The following is a 19479-nucleotide window of genomic DNA, read 5'->3' as shown; positions in this document are numbered from 1 at the left end:
CGTCGCCGCCATGATGAGACCGGGCAGGCACGAGCTCCGCCAGGGCTTCAGCTCCACCCGCCATTTTTGCCTGGCGCCCTCCTCGGAGCCCTCTCGTTGCAGGGGCCGCGCTCTGCCCTCAGCTAACATGGCTGGCCGAAGAGGGGTCACGTGGCCACGGGGCTGTTTTCCCCCTCCCGTCCCCTCCTGCCGGCGCCCTCCGCGGGGTGGCCACGTGGAAGCGCGGGCGGTGAGTGCGGGTCGGTCGGAGGGCGCTGCGGGGAAAGGAGGCGGCGAGCGGTGGGAAGTAGCGGTCGTGTGAGGGGCAGCGGGAAGGGCCCGTTCTTTCGCCGCAGCCCTGCTGCAGTTCGGCCGGAGGGCGGCTCCGGAACCCCATCCCCCGCGGAGGCGCTACCAGGCGGCCCCCACCCGTGGGCACGGTAGCTGCGGCGCGGCGGGAGGGAGAGGGCAGGGCAGGGCAGGGCGGGGCAGGGCAGGCGCTTCCTGAGGGGCCGCGCGGCGTCTGTCGCGGCTGGGTGTCCGCCGCGGGGTGCTGTGCGGGCGGGGTGCGGTGCCGTGCCCTCAGGAGCGGTGGGCGGTGTTGTGGTCTCGTCATGAGCCGGGCCCCCCCCCCCCCCCCTCAGGGCCGCACCGGAGCGACCTGAGGGGGAGAAACTTCACCCCCATGTCGAGCGCGCCGGGTGTAGGTGTGCTGGGGTGGCGGAGGGCAGAAGGAGAGGGCATGTTTGGGGTGTTGGATTGTTTAGATTTGGTTTTTTTTTTTTTAACGAGAGCATTCTGTATGTTTCTAACTCAAACTGTAATACGTTACGTAGCTTCATTGTATCTTACTACCTGGTGATGTCCCAGGCTTCATCTGCTAAAGCTTTCCCTTTTCTTTTTTGATTCCTGGCGACATGTATATAGGAGAAGGGATAATGGCTTTAAACTGAAAGAGCGTAGGTTTAGATAAGACATTTGGATGAAATAATTCTCTGAGGGTGGCGAGGCCCTAGCACAGGGTGCCCAGGCAAGCTGCAGCTGCCCTATCCCTGTCAGTGTTCAAGGCCAGGTTGGACGGGGCTTTGAGCAACCGAGTCTAGTGAGAGGTGTCCATGCCTGTGGCAGGGGGCTTGGAATTAGATGAGCTTTAAGGTCCCTTCCAACCCAAACCAGTCTATGATAAAAGAATAGCAACTGTCATGTTCCTTCTTAGAAAAAAAGGTAAAGCAGTCCCAGTAACTGCAAGCTTTAAACCTGACTTAGCTTAAGTTAGCTTTAAAGCAAAGTTGGAAGGGCTATTAAAGCATAGGAAAACAAACCATGAAAATTGAAGATAACACAGCATAGGTTTTACCAAAGGTTGGCCAAGCCAAAGAGGGAGGACCTCACGGTGAGATGCTCATGGCGGTTGGGCTTAGATGCCTCCATACAGAGCATGTGATGAAGTGAAATGCAGCCTCTGTAGACATATTCAACATGTTTTGGCTGCCAAACTGTAACATATTTATACTGAAGCATATCTGAAAAATGTGAGCTAAGTATGGTGGATTTTCCATGGAAAGAGTCAGAAGTCCATTATTTGAATTAATGACACTTCAATAGAAAAAAAGAATAAGCCATTTTTAAGTGTTTCAGCTTTTTTTCAATGTACAAAAACAGTGTATTTTCACCCAGTTTCATCCTAGGAAGAGATGAGATCTTTGTGTTGAAAAATTCTGCTCTTCTATGATTCAGTCTTAATGTAGAGCCTGGGGGGGGGAGTCAGTGTGGCTATGTTGTACAGGTTTGAGGAAGATTCTTCTAAAGTTGTTGGAATGTTAATGATGGATAAAAGTATTTGTATTTGCTTATGATGTTCCTCTTACCTTCATTATTAAAATGTTTTTATTCAGTGAAAATCTGTTTCTGTGGGTTTGGCATTTAAAAATAAAATCTGTAATTGCAAGTATTCCACTTGAACTTTGAGATTTGCCAGAATCAATTTTCAACAGAGCAAGTTATCTTGGGTCTTGACAAGACCACTGAATTTATTAGGTTTTATCTCAGAAACCTAGGTGTTGTCTTCATGCTTTGGGTTTTTATCTCCTAGCATGTTTCCCTTGAGGGAATCCCACTATGTATAATGCATGTAATTATCTTCCAAATCTATGAATATGCTGGCAAGTTTATGTTCTTCAGGCAAACAGAGGGATTGGAGTCAAGAAGTTTAAAAGAACGTCTTGTGGTAAACTGTGTATGGAATGTGTAGCTTCACTGTCATTCTGATGATTTAGGAGGCTGAGGACTGATTACTTATGTGGTGATCAGTTAAAGATAGTGGAAGCAGGCTATATTGTAGAGTGATAAGAGTCTAATGAATGAAGCATTTGTAGGTGAAGGTAACATCTCTTTATTACACTACTGACAAAGTCAAGACGGAAAACATAAGAGCTTCTTCGCATTTGGATCCTTTCACAAGGATTCATCGGGTCCTAAAATATCTGAAACATTAAGAAGCTGTGAGTTAGGAGTGAGGAACACCTGTCTTGCTGATGCATTACACACAGACAGAGTAGTACAAGCTACTCAATGCCCATGTTGCTATATGCAATGGTGGAGTGATCCTTCAGTGTCCCTTTTTAACTTGGCTAAGTTTGGCCAGAAATGTGATGCCTTTGTGTTTACTGGAAGAGTTCATCAAGAGAGCTTTCTAGAAAGAAGAATTTGTACAAGATAAATTGCCCCCTGCAGAGGCTTAATTCCTGCTAAATACTTCTTGAAATGCCCTGGGTGTCAGTCCTGTACCTCTTTTACTGCAGCTGTGGAAGAGGATTCTGTCGTAGCATAGCACATTATCCATCCTTGTAAAGAAGTGATACTAAGCACAGGTTAAAAAGACTTCTTCCCACTTCTTGGGGTGTTGTGTTTATTTAGGCTCTTCACATTGCAAAACAAGCCAAAAATCTTAAGGACCTACCACAGAACTCTGTCTTTGAGCCCAGGGTTGGAGCTTAAGTTGCAGACTGTAACCAGCAATCATGAGAAAGAGATGCAGTCAGAGAGATAGGCAGATACATGCTATTTTCAAGAAGTACACAAATTTTAGGGATTTATTGGTGTTGGCTGTGAAAATAACATTAACTCTATTTTTGCTAATGAGCAGGACAGACATCAATTCTAGGAGGCAGTTGCTAAATGATCCTAGAAATCTGCCAACTATTGTAATCTGTTTGATGGGCATGTTTAGACCAAAACATGGGAGAAAACATCTCTAACCAAAGCCTCAGTTGCACCTTAAAGGTGCTATTTTTAAAGTTCTGTTTCTGTGAGAACAGAACAAGAGTAACAGTAATCAAAATTTCTTTTATTAAGTTGTAAACTTGCAAAAAGTGGGAACTTTAAAAAGATTACCATGGTTTAACTGGAAATGGTGATGGAAAATAATTCCCCTTCTCCCCTCTCCCGCCTCTCCCCCTGCTTTATAATCTGAAACCAGAAAAAGATGAACTGTTTACCCATGATATTGCTTATTCTTACTTGTTCTGGCATCACCTAGATACATGATGGTAAAATACATCATAAGTAGCACTATAAGAATGACTCAGTAATGCTGTGAAACTAAGCACTAGGACCTTCGTTTCTGGGCAGGAGCGCAAAGAATGGGAGTCAGACCATCTCATGCTGTAGTAAGGCATGGTGTCAAAGGGGATTCATCCTTCACTAGCCGAGTCCAGATCTAGCCACTGGCAAGTTGGTAAACTCGGAAGATCAGAGCACACGGTTCAGAGCAATTTCTCATCCTCGTGGTTCCTTTCCCACTAGTTTCTGAGTCCTAGACAAATCATAGAATAGTTAGGGTTGGAAAGGACCTTAAGATCATGAAGTTCCAACCCCCCTGCCCGATCATACGTAAATCCAGTGTGTGTGATTAAAATAAGAGTATACTACAAAGCTGTCTCACCCACAAAATGCAGACGTAGTTGAGGTGGCACTCTCAGCAGTCATGGCACTATGGAATGCAAAGGGAAATGCTTTCTTAAGTAGGGTCTGTGTTGTCTGAGGCTGTTATATTTGAAAACTAAAGCCATTACATTTAGAGAAGGTGGTATAAACCCTGAAATGGTGCCTGCTGTCTACTAATGGTTTTGGCTGTCTACTCAATGCACTGACTGTATATAGTAAAAAAAAACAAACAGATGGATTATTTATTAGTTTTTGTTTAAACTTTTCTGTTACTGTAGAATGTTTTCCTAGTATTACCAATCTCTCTGTACACTTCTTGCCATGTTATTAATGTATTTTCTTCTGTTTTTCTTTTTAATAATAGTAGAATATATGTGAAATTCAAACCCAGGATGGGTCAGAGGAGGAGCTCTAGTGGGCGGCCATTCCCATTGCTGCTGCTAATTATTGTTGTGGCCTTTGTTCATTTAACTGTCTGTCCTTTTACAAAAGTGGAGGAAAGCTTTAACCTACAAGCTATCCATGATGTGGTGTACCACCAGCTGGACTTGGATAAGGTAAATTGGAAAAAAGGTATTCTTTCTTGGATACTGTTAAAGATTATGATTCCTTGCTATATGAGCAGGATAAGTGCAATGTGAATATGATTAATTCCCATTTTGCTTTGTCTCTGATGTGTCTATCTTACTTAGATTTTCCTTTTTGCAGTATGACCATCATGAATTTCCTGGAGTTGTCCCAAGAACCTTTCTTGGACCAATTTTTATTGCTGCTCTTTCCAGCCCAGCTATATATATACTCTCTGTGCTAAGAATGTCAAAGTTTTACTCCCAGCTGATAGGTATGAGATCTTTTAAATCCTCAGAATAGAGATGTTTTTACTACTGGACTAATGGGTGATGTCTGTGACACTATTGTAACATTCAGTGTTTGGATCAATGCTTAAAATAGTATATTCTTTTCCTTATTGAGGGATTTTGCAAACTGTAGGTAGTTGGAGCTAGCACGGTAATTACACCCCCTCTTTGGGGTAACTAACAGCACAAAGTCTGTGGTAATAAATGTCAGACAGTGTAGAAAAAGCAAGTGTCTTCAGTGAAAACACTCCCATATGTACTTCCATGTACACCTCAGAAAATACTGTTCAGCTTGGGCATAGAAGCATTGACCTTTGTGCAAAAGTGTCAGACAAGTTAAAGATGGATTAAAATAGGTAAACCAATGGGGAAGCTTTGGGTTGTTGGTTTGGGTTGGTTTTTTTTTCTTCAAAGTGGGTTATATTGTTTTATCTTCAGTATTATTCTTCATAACATCTTCCTGTTCTGTTATGCCATATGGTTGTTTGACAGTGATCCATCAATTACTACTCTTATTTCACATTTTTATTCTTCTAATAGTCCGAGGAAGCTTGGGGCTCAGTGTGATTTACGCGTTATGGAAGTTGCAGAAAGAAGTTAGAAAGCAGTTTGGAGCAACTACATCAACAATCTTTTGTCTCATCACTGTTACTCAGTTTCATTTGATGTTTTACTGTACACGAACCCTCCCTAATGTGTTTGCACTTCCTTTTGGTAAGTATTTACCTAGGAATAATTCTAAAATATAAAAATCCTCAAATATATCAGTGTGTTAAAGCACAGAAAATGTGTGATCAGACCAAATGGGTTTATGCACTTGATTAAATTGTATAAGAAGACTAGAATTAATGAAGCAGTTGTTATTTCTTGGTCTTTTTTTTGTTTGTTGGTTTGTTGTTTTTTTTTATCTGTATGTGCTTTCAATGACTGAATCCAGTTTTATTGAATCTGAGTATGTGTGGAGTTTGTCAGTTGGTTTTGATTAACTAGAGGTTTGGGTACACATACCTGATGCATAAAACAGAGCTGTTGAAAAGGCAGTATAAAAAAACTCACCCAACCTGTGTTAACTTAGTCTACACAGGAAACAGCTTTCTCATGAGACTGTGGAACAAACTCCACCGCAACAGCTCACCTTCCTCTTCTGAAGTTATCTACAAATATAGCAGGTTTTGAAAAAAAGTCAAAGTCAAAATCTTACTCTGCACATCTACACATACAGTTTTTCCCCAGAGTGGACGAAAGGGAAGATTAACCATATTAGCTGGGTCACTTAATGCTTCAGTGCAAGTTGTTCAACTAATAAAATCATGAGGTTGGTGTAAGAACCTGTATAGTTCAGAACTGAAAAACAAAAAGTGGTTGAATTGTCAGATAAACATTGTATAGTAACAAACTTCTCAAATAATTTATGCTGGTATTAATTAAAAATAAAGTTGTTTCATGGTTTTGTATTATTAGTATTTCACATTTTCCTTAGAATCATGACCACTTTACTAGATAGTGTTATAATGTGATTTTAACTGTGAAAAAATCTGTAGAGATGTGTCTTCAGCTAACCATGCAAATGGATTTATAGTTCTTTCTTCCCAAGAGGTAGTCTGTAGTCTTGTTTTTGTATTTGAGATGGGTTGCTGTTGTCATGAATACAGGATATACTCAGCCAAGAGAATAAACTCCTCAGCTAAACTGAGCAATAAGAATTATGAATCATAGTTTGAAAGGCTTTTAGTACTCCTCTAAACTTTGCTTTTACTTTTTCCTTTTTTCCCTCCCTGCCCATCCCCCCAGAAAGCTATTAAATATACTGTCTAGGAAGAGTTCCTACGTGTTCCTTCTGTGGTTACACTTTAAGCCTCAGCAGCAGAAAGGTGCTGCTACTCCAAATTACATTTCTCTAACAGATGAAGAATTTCTGGACTAGAAACAGTAGGAAGACCAAGAGAGGGTTGGTGGGAAGTTAGAGGAACAAGACGCTAGCATTGAGAAAAGTGTTGCTGTTTAGAAAAAGAACAGTTTGCCATGTTGGACAGTGTGTTTTATTCCTTTTTGCAGTGCTCTTGGCATTGACGTTTTGGATACAGCAAAAGCAAAGGCCATTCATTTGGTTCTCGGCTTTGGCAATTATAGTCTTCAGATCAGAGCTCTGCATATTCTTAGGCCTCATGCTCTTGGTGACGTTATTAACTAAGCGAATCTCCATTTTCAAAGTTCTTTCCCATGCTGTTCCTGCTGGAATTTTTTGTCTGGGTAAGTGTTTGCTTGGAAAAAACAAATGCTGTGTGTTAAATTCAGCAGAAGTCTGGAGATTTGACTGACTTCTCTGGTCACGTGGCTCTTGGGGCTTTTTTTTTTTTTTTTCCTTTTTGCCATTTTTTTTTTTTTTTCCTTTTTGCCATTTTTTTTTTTTTTTTTTTTTTTGCCCCTCTGTATGCCAGTGCTGTGACATGGTTGTTTATTTCTTTGGAAATTTCCATGTGAGGAAATAGGTGTGCACAGAGCAGTGGAAAGATACTTTAGATGCTTACAGTTCAATGTCCTGATCTTAGAAAGGCTTAGATATGCAAATGGACTCTTGTAAAATTAGTACATGGCTGTAGCTACACATGCATTATCAGTTGTAGTATCTATTGCCATGACCGTAAGCTGAATCCCAGGATACAACAGTGTGGCAGACAGGGATATCAAGAGAGAGGGTTGTGGGCAGTCACAGTTCAGCTCTGTTTCTTTATTACATCAATTTTAATAGCTTAAGTGATTATCCATTCTAGAGAGTTTGAAAAATCCCCATGTCTCTGCTCATCCATGGAAGGCTTATGCATATGCACATAGAATCGTAGAATAGTTTGGGTTGGGAGGGCTTCTCTGCCAGCCTACCTAATTAAAAATGCTGTTTTCAGATGCCTGATAGTGACCTGTGGTGGTATGCTGTCCCTTCCACAGCATGGGCAATAGAGACAGTAGAAAATCATGACGTGCATTTGGAGGCATCTCGCAGCATATTTGGGGGTCCAATGGGAATTAGTCACTGGTACTCCCATTCCCTCTCTGGGCTAACTTCATAAATACCAGAGCAGTTTTCAAAGAGCTGGGTAAAGGAGATGGGGTTGATGGATTTGCTGCTCTTCCTGTCTTTTTGCCTTTCATCCCTTATTCTTTCTTCCCTCCCATCTAATAAATAGTAGCAAACTTCTAGAGATTAATTTTTCTTAATTTACCAGCTTGACAATAAACATACATTTAGTACCATTTGAAGTTAACCTGGCTTTCTTACCATCCACTGCATTTAATGCTCTAATATTCTTTCAAAATGAACTTCAGTGAAACCACTGCTTTTCGCTCCTGGGGTTAGAGTGGGGCGACTCTCACAATCATTTTCCTGTCTAACATGCTTCTGCTAAGACTTCTATTAAGAAGTGCCTCCCTCCCCTGCATTTCCAGTGCAAGATAGATTCAACCTTCTCTGTGGCTTTGGGTGAGGCTTACAATGCATGTTTCAGTTTACATTGATCTCATCAGTAAATGTGCAATTTGGGTGTGTTAGTTTGCTTTTCCCTAGTTTTTAATTCATGCAGATTTATATTTCTTTAATTCTTTTAGGGCTAACGGTTGCTGTGGATTCTCTATTTTGGAGACAACTTGTGTGGCCTGAGGGGAAAGTGCTCTGGTATAACACAGTTTTAAACAAAAGTTCCAACTGGGGAGTATCCTTTGAAACATCCTGGAAAAAAAGATACATTGAACAATACTAGCCAAAGCAGAGACTTGATGTGACCTATTCCTGAGACTCAGTTATGGTGTTAAATTCTGTTTTTCATTTAGTATGTCAGTATTTGAAGCTTATGAGACAATGTCTGTTTCTTAGATCTATACATTTTAATTCTCATCTTCTGACTGTTCCTTCTTGCTTTGTTATGTTCCACCAGTGTAAAGCCAGATTTCTTCCCTTGGTTTTTCATGTTGCCCATCATTAGAACCTTTTGATGTGCCTCTTTTGGGTGATGTGAATATAGTAGGCAACTGCTTTTATTTCTCAAAGGATAAGGCAAGAAACCAAATGCCTGGAAGAATGTGATATACAAAAAGCGTACTGCGTATTTGCAAAATGTGTGTGTACTGCTGTAAAGAATAGTTACTTTACACATTAGCAGTGAAAGCATCCTTAACTCTCACCTTGAAGACCTCTCCCTTCTTGTGGTATTTCTATTCAGCCCTGCCTCGTGCTTTGGGATGCAGCATTATATTTGTACCTTTAGGTGTAGCAGAAAAGAGAACTCGGATATTACTCTTGCCAGCACTGGGCTTTATTTTCTTGTATTCATTTCTCCCACACAAAGAGCTGCGTTTTATCATATATACTTTCCCTGTCTTCAACATAGTGGCTGCTAAAATGTGCTCACGAATGTAAGTTCAAAATTCTATGGTTTTTTTTTGTTTATTTTTTTGTTGTTGTTGGGGTTTTCCTCCCTCTAAAAATGCAAAAAAAGCAACACTTATTACTGGTTTTACGTACTTCTTTCCATCTTGGAATCTGAATTATCTTGAAATCTTCATATCCTTTAGAAAGGAGGTCTGTATCATTTTACCCATTTGACTAACGAGGGAAATGGAGACAAGTAATTTGGTAGGATGATTTGGCAAGTTTGGGATAGAGTCAAGAACAGAGCCCTGATTTTACTGTTATGCTGTTACAGTTCAGTTTATTTTATCCACCAGAGAAAGATATATTCAAGTGTACTACTGTGGTGTTAACATAACTTACGTTAGGAGGTAGTTTAATAAATAGGTGGGGCTCCTGAACCATGAGTTTGTGTTAAATAGTTAAGCTTGGGTATATTGAGTAAACAAATTGAACTCTGAACTTATTTGAAAGAGACTACATTCATAGCTAAAGGTTTTAAACACACATACTTAGCTTTATTTATGAGCTTGTATTAGCTTTATTAATGAGATTATTCTAATTTAAATGTCACTAGAAGCTAGTCTTTTAGGAATGGATCATAAATGCACTCCATACACATGATTGTAATAACATTTGCATTAGTTTTCATTACTTAGCAGTGGAGTTTTCATATGAGTTCCATCACAGTAGCCAGTGACCAGTATGAAAGAAAAGTAACAGTTTATTCTTACTCATTCTTTCCTTCCTCGACAGTCTGAATAACTACCGGAAGTCCTGGCTGTACAAACTTGGATCTTTCTTTGTTGTTATGCATCTCCTAGTTAATGCTGCTTATTCAGGAACATCTTTATATGTTTCACATTTTAATTACCCTGGAGGCGTTGCAATTCAGAAGTTGCATGAGTTGGTGCCTTCAACAGCAGGTATGTAAAGATGGCTTGAGGTATGTCCACCTAATTTTAATTGCAGGGTTTTTTTTGCTAGTGTATCTTTCTTTTCTTTTGATTGGGTATTACTTCTTCGCACTATTTACATGCACCTTTTCTGTTACTGTTTGTTAGTTTATTGATCAGAGTGTTCGTAAACCAATATTGAAACTATTTTATTTTCTTTATTTATGTAGACGTCTCAGTCCATATTGATGTGGCTGCAGCACAAACAGGAGTTTCTCGGTTTCTAGAAATCAATTCAGATTGGAGGTATGTTATGAACAAGGTTATTTTGATCTGAAGACAGGAGCCTGCTTTTTTTCTTTTTGTATATGCACAGGGGCAAGCATCACAGATACAGGGTTTGGTACAGCATATTTATTAAGCCAGGTGAAGAATAATGTGAATCTTCAGAAAATTTTGCTGTATGTAGCGCTGCCACTTCAGAAATAGAACACAGCAGCATTGTTTAATTGGGTAAGTTGGTTCTGGTTTGCCTGAGTAGTATAGAATCTTTTAAAGAAGTCAGAAACCGCGCAACAAATCATAAGCTTACTAAAACACCAGTGTCTTTAGTAAAGCTACATCTGATACCTCACTACATTTTGTAAGAGAGCTGTAGGTGAACACTTGCCTGTTCTTGGCAGAGCAGTATATAATTGTGGGGGTTTGTTTGCTTTTGAATGATACGTAGCAATGTGAAGCTTATGTGTGTTTTAATAAGTCTGCTTTTATGTGGAACATCCTTCACGTAGATGGCATTGAAGCTGCTGTGGTTGGGCTGTCAGTCATGTCCTTTAGCTCTGAGAGAAAGCAGTTGAGTGCTTTGTTACCTTGACCAACAGTGAGCTACAAACACGAATATTGAAATGAATAGTAGGAGAGATGTTTGTGGGATGGCTTTGGTTGCTTTGCAGGATGCAGACCAAAAAAGGCACCTTTCTGTTTCTTAGGCCTTCCTCTTCAGCTGAACTGCAGGTTTCCCATTCAAAATGTCATCTTAATGGAAATCATTCAGCAGAAAGTGACACAAAGCCTCACTTCATACTTACACAAAACAAAAGCAATACAAGCTGATTTTGGTTTAAAAAGTAATCTGAGCGTGGAGTTGTTTGTTTTTTAAGTCCATCTACAGCCTTCAGGATCAGATGAACAAATGTAATTTTTTTTATGTTTAGATATAAAAGTATTTTGGAAGTCAAGAGGGGAAGGTAAAAGCATGCTTTTGGGAAATTACAAAAATCACTGCCCTTGCTATGGCTTATTTTATTTTTGTGCTCTCTGATAACATTGTGATGGTACGGACAGTTTGAAGCTGAATTACCTTCACAGTTAGCAATCCAGTGTTTGTTTCAAACTGGTTTTTGCATGTTCAATCTAGAGAAAGTCTTAAGCCATAAGTACTCAGGAGGAGATACTAAACTAAAAGTGATAGAACACGGTATAGTTATTATTAGTGATAGCTAAAATGTTTTTTGAACACACTTAAGTACACATGCTACTCTAAATAGAACTCTACTCTCTAAATACAATGTTTAATTTCAGTGAGCTTCTTTGAGCTGGTGGGTTTTGGATTGTTTTGGCCTTGCAGGGCTGTAGTGTGGTGGGATTGGGAACAAATTACATCCCTGTCACTGATGGATGATGTTTCATAGTGTTGCTGCTACAGAGCAGTTTTTCATCTTTACTTTTCATAATAAAGCCGCAAGAGAGGGCTGGTTCATCATAGAGCTTCACATTAAAAAAATTGGGCAAAATCCACAGCTGAGCATCATACACAGGACTGTCACTTTTTCTGACAGTGCAATAGTGCAAAGTTTAGTGGCACCAGCTATCCATTTTCCTTTATCCAAGGAAGTGATGAAAACTAACTCACTGTCTTCATAGACTCTGTACAACAGGTGAAAGCAGATTTAAGGATGGAGTTGCTATGAAGGCTGATGATTCATCAGCATAACTATGATCCATAAATAAAAGTGTCTTAAAGTTAACAGCTTTCAGTGGCATGCTCAGATTAGATCTATTTGCCTCAAGAAAAATGCAAGTGATCCATTATTTTTCTTCAAAGGGTGACTGAAAGAAGCTCGATGCAGATTCTGACACAGGACAGGTGTTACAATCTCGTCTTCAATTAGTGCCATCTCTTTGAACCAGGAATAAATGTGCTGTGTAAGCTTCAAGTATTTAAAAATAATAAAATTCAGACATGCTTGCAGCCAGATGAAAGGCCCTTTATGTGCTGATGAAGAAAGTGCAAAATTAATAGTTGGTAGAGTTGTTACAAAGTATGCTGTTCCTTCTGCCTGTTGGATGGATGTACCGTCCTAAGTGGTACTGTGATCTTTCTGGAAATACTAGATGAAATTGCCATGTAATTTTTTTTATCATTATTATTGTTTTGAGGGGAAGAAAGCACTTGTTTGTGTGCAAAGTCTAATTCTGCATTATATGATGTATTTATTGACACCCCTGGATTCTGTCAGCCTGGGGTCTCTTCTCTCATGTTAACAAAATTTAGTTAACAATCCACACAAACCCTCTAGTTTGCTGTAAAGTCCTTGTTTAAAATATCTTAAATGTTAATGACTGCTATGTCAGGGAGTGTTGTGAAAATACAAATAGAGATGGTTTCCAGTTTTTCACAGAGAATTGTGGCACATGAGGCCAGGCCTGCAAAGACAGACATGGTGAAGGTGCAGCCTGGATTTGCTCCTAGCTTCATTTAAGAGTATGAAGGCTTGGGATTGCATTTCCCTTCCAGTGTCTATGCCTGCAAGAAAAGCCACAGCCTTGAGTAAGTTGCTTGTGAAATCCGTGGGAGGAATAAGGTGCCTAAGAACAGGAGTAGAAGGCTGGTAGAAGGCAGTTCACAGAGAAGGGCAACAGAAGGGGTTGAATGCTCTTTCTTCACTTGGGTTACAGAGCATTGACTCCTTTATAGTTAGATACCTGAGACTGTCTTGTCATAAACAAATTAAAGGAACTAACCTTCATCTTAACCTCTGTTTTCTGGACTGTTAACCCAGCATTAGTGTAGAGCATTCTTCTGGAATACAGAGCAAAGATTTGAATCCAGCTCTCCCACTTTTGGAAGCACACTTCACAGTGGTCTACAGGGTGTTTTGGGGTGGATTGATCTTATTCTTCCCCTTTGAAGTTGTTGGATTGAGGACTTAATCAGGCTGCCATATCCAAATTAAGCATCCTAACCCTTGGGCTATAGATTGCACCTGACTATCTTCAGTGAATGAATAAGTAACTATTGTGAAGTACAACTGCTTTCATGAGACAGCAAGAAAGATCTGTCTCAACTTCTAGAAAATTAGAGAGGTTCATACAGCTCTGTGTGGCAATGAACCAGTTCTGGGCTTAGATCAGATGGAGAATGGCTGAGTCTAGATCTTTCACATCCCTGCCAAATGCTGAAGTTACTTGTTTTCTCATCCTGTAAATTTCCGTTGCAGGTAGATTGAATGTAATTCCTTTTAAGAAATAACTATAACTGTAGGTGTTAAACAGTTTTGGAACTCATTAATTACTTTATATATATTTTAGATAAATAATTTAGATATATTTAGATACCTAAACAGTTCTATGAAGGTGACCCAAAGTGACCTACCCAAACATATAGATCATGGAACTGAACCCATAAAAAGTGCCAAGTTAATGCTGTAATTGCCAGGCTATTCTTTTCTACAGTGTTCAAGGAGGTCTTTTCTATGTGATTCTCTGAGGCTTCTAACTTTAATATATGACTGCCAGGCATGGAAGGTTTCTGGTATCCTTTCTTCACAGAACTCAGATAGAGGACTAGTGAGAAATTTACTAGGAATCCTGATTCATATCACAGTAACAGCAGAAAGGCTTGCATGGAATGACTGGCTCCCTAAACTCTATTTCCCCCTCCAATGCAAGTTAATTGAATCAAGAGATATAGCTGAGAATGTTACATTTGCTTTTGTGTTTCATCTTGGATGATGCTACATGCCTTGTAATAATTGAGATGTTTAATATGTAAAGAGAGGAATGTAAATAAGCCATCTCTATTCTTTACAGGTATGACAAAAGAGAAGATGTGAAACCAGGAGACCAGCTGATGTTTTCTTACACACACATACTAATGGAAACAAACCCTCTTCAAATATCACATTACAAGACAACCCACAGGCCACTGGCAAATATACCTGGCATCAGTAAAATTGGGTTGAACTTTACTGCACTACCTCCTTTTACTTTAAACTTGAAACCAAAATTAGTACTGTTGGAAAAACTTCCTCTATCATCTTGACTGTGAATTTTAAGTAAGTTTTTTGATGTAATTTTGCTGATGACTGAATAATCTTAAGATGCAGCAAATTGTCATTCCAGCACTGCAGTTCAGCTTCTGTGGAAAGGCACAGAAAAATCATTGTACCAGTTGGTATTTAGCTCCGTCCTGTTTCTTACATGAACATTACAGTGCATATCTAGTCAGTATATACTCAAATACTGAGTTGTATTGTTAGGTATGTTTGAGAGATGCTACCTACAAGTTTAGTAGTATTAAGTAAAACCTGTCTACTTGGTTTGGGTAGCTGCCTGTTTCATAATGTAGCACAGGTATGTCCTAATTGTCCTAGATAAGATACATAATGGCACAGGTTTGTGCTATGGCAATAATTTGATATGTAATCTATGTGTGCAAAGATATATTACGTGATGTATCTGCAGGATTGTAACCCCCTCATTGTCAGATTGCCTGTGTGAAACTTATGATGCTATCAACATAGGAAAGCCATATTCATTGTAGCTTCATCACAATACCTCATTGTGCCCTGTAGGCTACCAAACAAAGTGAAGGATTGACTTAAAATGCAGTTGGACCTTTTAACAAGCACCGTCTCATAACAGATTTGAGGATGGTTATCTTTATTCTAAGAGCTCATAAAGAAGCAGCAACTTGGTTTTCACAGGAAAAAGAACTAAAACTGAAGCTTCCCTCTTTTGCTGCAATGATATCTTAATTTGCAGTGCAAGAATTTACCTATGAAAGTACTCACTTGAATACACTTTTAGAAGATATGTACTCCTTTTTTTAATTAAGTAGTCCCTTTGGAAAGGCATAATCTTATGTGCTGTGTGTTGCATTCTGTAAGCTAGAATAAAATAGCATGCTCTGTAGTATCTTCTCTATTAGATGTTTTTGTTAAGAATGTTTGCTAAGGGGTAAACTAAGGATAAAAAGTTGCAATTTTGGTTAGGGCTGGCTGTAATATGACGGGAGCTCCATTTGTGTAAAAATCAGTATTGCTGAAATAAACATAGGCAGGAAACTATTCCTTGCTGGCTTAAAAACTGAATAAAAAAAAATTATTGAATAAAGTGGGTTCATTCAGGAATTACCTTTACCTGTTTGTACATTTCATTTCTTAGAACCATGTGTTCCTTTTATCCTCTAGATGATGTAGCAGAGGATGGGATCTGTGGGGTGGAGCCTGCCTCCCCTGTGAGTGGCTGTAGCTGTTGTGCAGGCTTCCTCAAGTGGAGCAGATGTGGCAAAGGCAACCTGCAGAACTTGTTGGTCCAGTCTCTGGCTGCTCTAGAAACTGAAATCACTCAAGTATTATCTATTTGACTTGCCTTTGGAAGGAAACTCAGCTTCCTTCACAACCAGTATGAACATCAAACAATTCACGAGACAGAAGGAAGTACATGTGCAAATAGCTGAGAATTTGGAATGAAACAAAAGGAAACTTTTAAATAAGGATGTAGGCCCTTATGTTAAATTTAATCATTATCTTTATGTGACTTTCCCACACTGTAATCCGTAACTCAAGAACCTACACTAAAATTTAGCCTGCCCAAGCGTAGACAGATACCTGCACTGCTGCAGTTAGGTGTATAGTTACTCCAGCTTTCCAAATCCTGAGTTGTCAGAAACCCTCTCCAAACACAGAGGGAACTTAGGGCTATTATGCTTGTAACACTGTCAGCTAGAGCTAATGCGTGGAGTGGCATGAAGTATGTGACCATTAGGCATTTGAGGAGTTTAATCTTCCTGCATGTCAGACACATAGCTGATGGGTGCAGGTAAGAGAGACACTGAAAACTTGGAATTTCTGAAGTGAGGTTAAAGTACTACATTTCTGATGACTACTGAAGTTATTAAAAGAAAATTCTTTTGACTAATTATAAACAAACATAAAATATCCAACATAAAAAATCTTTAACACTGGGAAAAGCCAGAACTTGTCTGAGGGTCTTCTCTTTGCCCTCCCTTTCACTTTAGCCATCTGAACACAGCCTCAATGCAATGTAAGAAGGTTATAAACACTGAAACACCGATACACCCCTTCTTCTCTGTTCCTTCCCCTTGCACACATCCCCTTAGTGAGACAGGTTACACATTCAGGCAAACAAGGTTGTGATTATGCTGCCTCTCCCAGCTTGGTTACAACTGTTCTAGGACCATTCCCATCTACCCGACTACTCCTCATTCTCTCCATAACACTCAGGAGCTTGCAAGGTAATTAATATAAGATTGAAGCACTTGTTCACTGTATCTCGATTTCAATGCAGGATTGTGTGTTCCCTTGCACCCCAGAGCCTTTTTCCTATAAATAACAATTATACACAAGTCTAGTGCTGCTCTTGCTTTCTTCATTTTGCTACCTGTGCTCATGCTTAGAGTCCCTTCTCCCCTCAGGGCTTTCCTTGTAACTTAGCATTGAGTCTGCCTTGTATAAATGACTTCACTTTGTGAGGAAAGACCACCACCACAAGCTGAGTTAGTCACTGATACAAGCAGGACTGTTCATCCACAGCCTTCTCAGCTATTTAGCATCTCAATGAAATGGATCTTTCTGCTTAACACTCCACACAGGTGATCAAAAGGGTGGTGGCAGTAGAAATTCCTGAAGTTAAATGACAACACCTCCGGGAAGGTTTTCTTCAGTTTTTGTTTAAATAGGTGTGATTCTTAAACATAATTAATCCATTTTATATGCAACTGCTTATTTTAGATCAGTTCTTTAAACATGAGCAACTACAACCACTTTTGGTTGGCTGTTTCAGACCTTTGTGACAGCAAGGCCCGTGTTCCTTCTGAAATTCTACATCTTACTGTCAGGGGCAGTCTTTCACCAGTTCTACTTTATTGCAGCTGCAGCTGCCCTTGGTACTGTACCAAGGCTTGATCTGTGTTCAGATATGTCAAGTGTAAGGTAAAAATGCTTCTGAAATAGAACCCATCTTTTTCTTTAAAACTTTCTTGTCACCAAGACTAAAGCAAAGGATGAATATATTTGTGGAAGACTAAAATGCTTAGTTTATAAAAGCTAAATAATCTGTAATTATTAATCTGTAATAATTTATTGTTATTTGCTAATTATATGGGTGTTTGGAGATAACTAAATGCAAGTTTGTTACAGTCATCTCTGTATAGTGGCAAAAGAAATATGTTACTTTATGGCACAGATCTCACCAACTATAAGCAATTACTTTGAGCTTGTCATCTAGATGGTAGACATTTAATCAATCACATCCTTGTGCTGGAATATAAGATGCTCTACATGTTTGTTTTCAGGTTTTGCAAATTCAAAAGCAACACCTGGGGAGCAAGGAGAAGCCTGGAGCATTCCTAGTTAATGTAGTCCAGCAGGTTTCCTTTACTTCGTGAGTAGGGAAGGAGGCCAAATGGAAAGGGGCAATGCCAGAGGAGCATTATCACAGGTTACCAGAGTCTAACACAACTCCCAGAGGATACCTTCCCTAATACTCTCTTCACAAGACTTAAGCTTGTTGAAGAGGCTGTTGCAGATCTCTACTTCTTCCCCTTCCTACCTTTAGAACTACAGTATCTCTCTTCTTTACAGTGTGTAATTAGTTACACCTGCTTACTCTTAGAAACAAAATCTGCAAATCCTTATGGGGACACCAAGTACCATCTTTAGTGTCATCTATGCTAAGAGGGAGAATGTCTGCTTACTAAATTTATTCCTAAGGTTGTAATGTGCTGAAATGAACGGTTTAAATGGAGTAAGTATCACTGTTGCAGGACCACATCACTATGCATTAGGGAGCCGTCTGCTGCTGCAGGGGCTGGTGCAGCACAAACAACATGATGAAAACCCCCACTGTTAATAGCTTGTGCTTTATTGCAGTCAGAGAGAGTAATGCGAGAACACAGGAGTTTCCTTGGCATTACAGATATGAGGAGGGTTGGAAGAACCAAGACTTTTAGCAATCCCTAAGATTTATATTAAAAACAATAAAGTAAACCCAACACAAACCCCAGCCACTCAATGACTTATGTCAATACTTCACTGAAAGCTTTCAGTCCTCCTTTGGAAGTCACTGTTTCCTCAAAGGCAGCAGTGCCTGACCTGGAGGTGGAGATGCTTCTGTAACTCCTATAGAAGGATCAAGGCTTACAACTGAAACCATCAACTTCATGCTTTTAGTTTCTCCTCTCCTATTTTTATTTCAGAATTGTGTGTTTCTACTTTAAAGCCTTTTTGGGCTTCATCTTTAAAATATTCTAATGCAAGCCTATTACTAGTTCTTACCCAAGCTGACACTGAAACAGTGTGGCCTTAAGAACTGAGCCTTTCAAAACCAAAATCAAACTGCAGGTACAAATAAAAGCAGACAAACTGATAAAATTTTACTTCTAGAACTCGTGACTAGTTCTTGTGCTCTCAGGAAAAGTTTTCATGAAAAGCATGACCATGCAATTATGTACCCATATGAATAAGATGCAAACTGGGGGCTACAAAGTGCCATCTCTTCAGCTTTTCACAGGAGCTACAGCAAAGGCAGCCTTCAGAAGAGCCAAGAGGCTTGTTTCTGGAGAACTGGGATTCTCAGGTAAGCTGGTTGGCTGCCAGCATTCCTGCTGGGATGCTGTGGCTCTGCAATGCTTTAAGCCAAAGGCCATATTTACATTCCAGCCTTGAGGAAAAATTGTATCACTTGTTCAAAAAGAAAAACATTCTTCATCATCTCCCCCCTACCGGTTTGGGGGGATCAAACATCTCCTTTACAGAGGTCAAGGTTATATATTCACAGTTAAAATGTAGGGAAAAAATTGAGATAATAATTAACCAGTAACCACTTAAACATGTTTCCCAATAAGCTGCTTCAAACTCACCTACTTCCAACTATACATAAACTAGAACAAATTGTTTTATTACTGCAGAAAAAAACCCCACACATGCTGTTCTCATTTAACCCCATAAGAACACAGAAATGTTGACTGTTGATAGAATTGAAAGTTACCTTTTAAAATACTGGAGACAAAATGCTGTATTAGTTTTTCCCAAGTACACTGAATAATAATTTACTTAAATAGTACAGGTGTAAACATAACTCATGGAACAACTGAAAT

The 19479-nt window shown here is 39.6% G+C and overlaps 1 protein-coding gene across 5 annotated transcripts; it reads left to right on the top strand.

Annotated features, from left to right (window-relative positions):
* Window positions 1-89: 89 nt before the first annotated feature.
* ALG12 (ALG12 alpha-1,6-mannosyltransferase) lies at window positions 90-15473 on the top strand. 5 transcript variants are annotated; one of them, XM_061467511.1, is made up of 10 exons: window positions 90-229; window positions 4289-4481; window positions 4633-4765; window positions 5322-5495; window positions 6837-7031; window positions 8382-8485; window positions 8962-9185; window positions 9937-10106; window positions 10307-10382; window positions 14169-15473. In XM_061467511.1, the coding sequence occupies exons 2-10, from the start codon at window positions 4317-4319 to the stop codon at window positions 14398-14400; spliced, it is 1473 nt and encodes a 490-aa protein (XP_061323495.1). In that variant the 5' UTR covers window positions 90-229; window positions 4289-4316; the 3' UTR covers window positions 14401-15473. The 5 variants fall into 5 exon arrangements, with proteins under 5 accessions (XP_061323495.1, XP_061323498.1, XP_061323497.1 ...); XM_061467513.1 differs by having other exon boundaries at window positions 104-229; window positions 4292-4481; XM_061467515.1 differs by lacking the exon at window positions 90-229 and adding an exon at window positions 262-419.
* Window positions 15474-19479: the final 4006 nt, after the last annotated feature.

This window comes from Pezoporus flaviventris, unplaced genomic scaffold (genome assembly GCF_033815535.1).
Source record: "Pezoporus flaviventris isolate CSIRO_AGI_PZ_B2104156 unplaced genomic scaffold, CSIRO_AGI_Pfla_v1 ptg000045l, whole genome shotgun sequence".
In the NCBI taxonomy this organism is placed as follows: domain Eukaryota; kingdom Metazoa; phylum Chordata; class Aves; order Psittaciformes; family Psittacidae; genus Pezoporus; species Pezoporus flaviventris.
Note: the sequence above shows the minus strand (reverse complement) of the source record. Positions and strands in the feature narration are given on the sequence as shown.

Excerpts from the sequence above, each read along its gene's own strand:
- ALG12 (XM_061467511.1), top strand. The coding sequence starts at position 4,317 with ATGGGTCAGAGGAGGAGCTCTAGTGGGCGGCCATTCCCATTGCTGCTG. Across the intron at positions 9,186-9,936 it reads GCTAAAATGTGCTCACGAAT|TCTGAATAACTACCGGAAGT; the intron begins GTAAGTTCAAAA and ends CTTCCTCGACAG. Across the intron at positions 10,383-14,168 it reads GAAATCAATTCAGATTGGAG|GTATGACAAAAGAGAAGATG; the intron begins GTATGTTATGAA and ends TATTCTTTACAG.